The 6,000-nt window shown below is 39.4% G+C and overlaps 1 protein-coding gene across 1 annotated transcript in view; it reads right to left on the reverse strand.

The window, feature by feature from the left end:
• Nucleotides 1–5,446, reverse strand: part of LOC126259732 (uncharacterized) — a 217,540-nt gene extending 212,094 nt beyond the window's left edge. The window contains exon 1 of the mRNA XM_049956719.1: nt 3,631–5,446. Coding sequence (XP_049812676.1) covers nt 3,631–5,149 — 1,519 coding nt within the window. The 5' untranslated portion in view covers nt 5,150–5,446. The remainder of the gene's footprint in view (nt 1–3,630) is intronic.
• Between the last annotated feature and the right edge of the window lie 554 nt (nt 5,447–6,000).

Consider the following 6,000-nt stretch of genomic DNA (forward strand, 5'->3'; position numbering starts at 1 on the left):
CACCACTACGTTCGCAGTGTGCCTAATAGATGTTTGCCCATCATACTCATTACTCATGGCAGATTAATCTACCTAGTCCCGTACGAGTTCGGGCATAGCGTGTGCGTTCGCACAAGAAGGTCAATGGCTGGGAAGCCATATTGTAACTATATATGACGGTAGTATCTGTTCCCAAAAGAACAGTTACCGTGGATGACCATGCAGCCTGCCACGTAAGCAGGAGATCCTGGGTTCGAGTCCCGGTCGGGGCACACATTTTCAACATGTCCCCAATGAAGTACATCAACGCCTGTTTGCAGCTAGGGTGTCCATTTAATTATCATTTCATTTCTAGCAAGCTCCATGGTCATCCACGGTAACTGTTCTTTCGGGAACAGATACTACCGTCATATATAGTTAAAATATGGCTTCCCGGCCATTGACCTTCTTGTGCGAACGCACACGCTATGCCCGAACTCGTACGGGACTAGGTAGATTAATCTGCCACGAGTAATGAGTATGATGGGCAAACATCTATTAGGCACACTGTGAACGTAGTGGTGTTGACATGTTGGGAATGTGGATCTCACGGGGAGCGTGCAAGGGATAAGTCCCTGCAGTCGCGCTATTCATCTGTGTCCTCGGTGGCTCAGATGGATAGAGCGTCTGCCATGTAAGCAGGAGATCCCGGGTTCGAGTCCCGGTCGGGGCACACATTTCAACATGTCCCCAATGAAGTACATCAACGCCTGTTTGCAGCTAGGGTGTCCATTTAATTATCATAAAAAGAAGAAATATGAATATCAATAGATTATATACTGATAGACCTCTTACTGACTTATGGAGAAGAAATATAGATGTAGACATACAGCCCTCAGCCACTTCAGCTGATCTGTTTGTCATTCAATTATTACTGTTCTCTGATAAAATTTTAGCTGAAGGTTAAAGGTTATTAAACTGGCCAAATAAACAAGGTAGCCTACGTTGATCTTACTGTTCCTCAGATGACAACTCAGTTAGTCTGGTTGAATGACAGCATTTGTTGTTATCAAGAATAATGACATCTTTCTCTGACGATATCAATGTAATTTACTGGAGAATTTCACAATTCTGCTTTGTCCTCTGTTCTTTCACATGAAAGTATATATCAGTGATTTGCATATTCCAATATAACATTACAACTAAATCTCTGACATTTTGGAATAACATGAATTCTAAGTCTCATTTGCAAATTTTCAAATAGCCACGTACACAAAGCAATTTATTCTATTGGACAAATCTTCCATTTTCAGCACATACTACCCACCTTACATTTACGATCTTCCCTTCGTCTTTTCCTATATCTTGGTCCACTGACTATCAATTCCCACCCACCTTCAATTCACTAATAATTATGTCTTTCACTTCACTCTGTACCCTGATCCATTTACTGTTTATTTATTTTGCTGTCAATGTCTTCAAGTACCTAAATACAAAAACTCATCAACTGGTTACATAGATTCAGTGTTAATGTGTACTAGTTTCTTTTCAATCTGTTGGTTATACGTTTAGTCCAATCTTCAGGCCAATTTTCATATTAGCCTTATTAAGTTACCTTTGTCAGTTGTTGAAGTTAATCAGGTAAGAGAGAAACCTCACAATGTCATAATCAAAACAAAGATGATTTGAATATGTTTCATGAACACACATTCCTCCGCCCTTTTTCTTGGATTGAGGAAGCAAAAATTTCCTTTAGGGCCCATAAGGATAAATTTGCCAATATGGAATCTCATTTCCAGTTTCCTCTTTTTCTAAATTTCGCATTATGTAGTCAATATATGTGGTAAAGACAGACTGATATACAGAGAATGTAGCGTAATGACACTGACAAACTATCGGGGATTTTACAGGATATCTTCAGAAACAAATTGGGATAGGAACACCTATCCGGAAATGTCATTCAATGACAGTACAGAGATTCAGTGTTACCACATTGCATTAGGCCACCCTTTCAGTAGTAATTATGTGAGTTTGTACAGTGACAGACCACAAGCAGAACTCCTTGCAATGGTCCTGACAGTGTTCAGGACTTAAAGATGGTGTTGAATATGTTCAAGGCTTTAATAGCAACACTGCTCTACCAAAGCGTTGTCCTACTGGCAGGTGATGACTCCTTTAACTTTGATGCTATGTGTAGTGGTTGAATGATGTTTCTGTACAGGGGTTCCTACACCAATTCTCAATTGCCTGCATGTCTTTCTGCATTTCACTACAATCTTTCAGCACAGCAATCTTCTGTAAACTGCCTCACAGAGCTTCTGAAGTATCAGACCTACATACCATTATATACTGTAATTTGTAACAGCTCTATTCCACTGTATCATTCTTGACCAGAATTTATTAATAAAGTGCTACATGAAAGATAATGAAATCAACAATATCAAACAACTCCCGGATTTCTTTGGAATTAACTTACATTTTTCATTCAATCTCCAGAGTAGGCCGATACCTACTAGGACTGTCAATATGAGTAAGTCTCTCTAGTCCATAGTTCATCCCACATGGGTGACTCTGCTGCACACTATCAATAGGCCTAATACATATTCCAGTTCCATCCTGATAAAACATATATAATTAATGGCGAGATGATCCAACAGAGTGCACAGGTGACTTTATCAGCTAGTTTCACCCAGTGCTTTATATCTGTAACACAACACTCTGACCATTAGTCGGAATGAACGGTTACTGATTAACTGTCATACTAGTAAAACTAAATATGCTATTGCTGCAATCATACTGTCTGACAGGAAAACATGAAGTTGGGTACTTGCTCCATAATTCCTGCCATTAGAACCTCCCTACACACCACAATACTCCCCAGCTCTTGAACAGGAAACAGGATCTCTGTAACATTGCTAGCTTTCACCAACCACTTGGTTTTCATACAGTCTCCCAAACATTTAGAATATGAAATATCAATATAACAGAGGATCACAAAGTAACATGAGATAAGAAAATAATGGTCAATAACGAATATTTAGTTTTTTTAAGACATAAAAACTTTACCCATTACAGTAACAACTGAAACTGATGGAAAATGTTCAAGGTGCCAATGACCAGTCTCAATGCAAGAATTACAGTGAAGCACAAAATTTTGCGGCAGTCTTTCAAATCTATCCATTTCTGTTGTGCAATGAGACATATGGAAGGCTACCAGACAGTGTCTTTCCAGTTTCTACTTGGGTTTCATACACAAATGACATCATGCAACCCCATAAGGACAAAAAATCTAGAGTAGTTCTGAGATGACACTGAGCATGAGACACACCTCTACTTAAAATTCAGCAAGAAAGTTTATTGTTGTGCAGGCGCTCATTGACATTAATATCAAAGTGGGGCAGTGTACTGTTGCATTTAACCCACATCCTCTGCACCCATTATGGTAATACAGTTTTCATGATAGATGTGTAATTAAACAAACTGTGAATGGTTCAGTCTACATCACTAGCAGAAACATTTTCATAAAGTAAAAAAAGCATGCAAAACGTTATCACATTAAACTAAATTGCGATGTGTGCGGTTCTATGAGTAGATACTTGTGCCCTCCTATAAACTTATTTTAAAATATAAAGATTTATCTCCTTCGTAACAAATTAATAATGACTTTATTACCTTGAGATGCATTCTTTGACCGTTGTGATGTGTAACTTTTTCTTGACATCTGGCAATCATTACCACAGCTCTTCATGCTGCTTGTAACTGATCTAGTTCTTGTGTCAATGCTGTGGAAAGGATCACCATCCTCTTCATCATCATCATCATCATCATCACCACCATCCTCATCATCATCTTCTTCTTCATCCTCCTCTTCCAATGAAGGATTTTGTTTCTCATTGTCTAAATCATCTAATGAAACCCACTTTCGTGGCAATGAACTAAATCCTACAGAATCAACATGCTTTGTGTCACTCTCTGCTGTCCTGCGCACAACAGATGGACTTTGTACAGTTTTTAATGCACTTGAACTTCCACTAATACTTTGCTCCTCACTACCTGAAGAATGCTGACGCTTCAACACACTGTTTTTCAATTTCTTTGAATTTGATTTTTGCAAATTGCTGCCCTTCGGCTTCCCTAGAGGGGTAGTTTCAGCCTTCACTGAACTGCCAGAATTAACTGACATGTTGTTTGACGTATGTTTTGTTAAAGACGTGGAGTTATTTGAAGTGGCTGGAGCAGACTTTGCAAGAACATCTGAATATGATGGCCTCATTGGCTTTACTTCTGCTACTATTCTGGTTTTACGAATGCCATGCCCCATATTTTTGGCATCATTTTCAGCATCTGAACCTTCTGGAACAGTTTGTGTAGTCTGCTGATTTGTTGTGGGAGCTGGACAAATTCCTGTGTCTGTGCATCCAAAGGGGCTGTATGTTCCACTCTGATTCGGCACCCAATTCCCAACCAGATTTTCAATTAACTGTCCATGGGTACTTCCATGTGCAGGTTGGAAAGGCTGCTGTTGTGGTTGGGCCACTGGTTGTTGATGAGGCTGCTGCAATGTCTGTGCATGCGACTGCTCACTAGCACCAAACAATCCAAATTCATCAATGTGATTCTGCCCACTATTTTCAAGCACATCTTGATACGGAACAAAACTGCTCAATGCATGAGGAACAAGTTCCCTTTGGGTGTCTGAAGGAATCATGTGATAGTGTTGGGTCATTAACCTACTTGAATTTACAGCAGGAGGCCTACTGCCATACACTACATTTACAACATTACCACCTCCCATGTCTAATACCGTGCCAATTAGTTCATGGTTATCGTGCAACATATTTATTGGTTGCCTTGGCGGGGAATAGTAAAATCCAGATTGTTGCAACACTTCAGGCTGTTTTGATACGTGAGATGTGACATCCATCTCGTAAGGAATATGTAAATCCGTATAGTAAACAGTGTTTTCTGCAGTGTTGTGAACGACTGGTGCGTGAGGCATAAAGTGTTGCAACGATGGGCTGTTAACATTAGTTTGAGCATATTCTGACCAGATATGGTGAGACTGCGGCGTGGATGGCGGCGTGAAGCCCAGCTGAATATACTGTCCGTCACTGTTCTGTACATCCGCAGTCATGTGTTCTATCATTTTGTCTAAAGACCGCTTTCGCGAATTATTTGCGTGGCTATCCATTACTGGTAGTCGGCAAGGTCTTTAAATTTATCTACTTTCACTGAACGTCTATGCAGCTTTTGCACAACAGGCGCCGCGCATACTTCAATATGTTAATATTAGGTTATTGCAGTCAAAACAAAGAACCGATTCACTAAGCATGTTAGCTCAGTAACATCAAATGCTCTGAAATTGACAGGGTGAATCGTGGGAACATGTTACGTAAAATACACAGAGCGGTGCACATCACACACTTCTACAAACATCTAGTGCGACTGTATGTAAACATTGCTTCACCGACTAACTACACAACACAGCCATTTTGTAAACCGGAACATCCGCCAACGTGCTACGCCAAGAAAAATCAATAACACAACGATAGTATTTCGTTTCAAACTTCACATTAAATTGTAAGACATGCGGAAACTAACAAGATGTTTCTTCCTTAATATGTGTGCCTCTAACGCCAGAAAATGCTTGCAATAATAAACATACTAAGAATATGTATCTGCTAACAAAATGCTCAGATTCACGACTTCTGTTAGAGGCCGTGGATATAATTATTAAACTCAGACGTGTAACAAACTACATAGCTAAAGTTCTAATTTTGATTTACCACGGGTAAGAATTAAAAGAAAATAAAATATACTTTTTGGAAATATCGATATTATCTGAGTAAATAGTTTAAATTTCAATTTACAAAATAGATTGAGAATTATCTTCCCCATATTTTTGCCGTTTTGCAGGAAATTTAAATCATGAGCAAAAGATCGATTCACATTTGACGAAACTGATGGGAACGCCGAAATATTCCCAGTACATTAAGCAGCATTTACAGGGGCAGCCCACGGGAAGGTAGGGAAGTTAACATA

This window comes from Schistocerca nitens, chromosome 1 (genome assembly GCF_023898315.1).
Source record: "Schistocerca nitens isolate TAMUIC-IGC-003100 chromosome 1, iqSchNite1.1, whole genome shotgun sequence".
NCBI lineage: Eukaryota > Metazoa > Arthropoda > Insecta > Orthoptera > Acrididae > Schistocerca > Schistocerca nitens.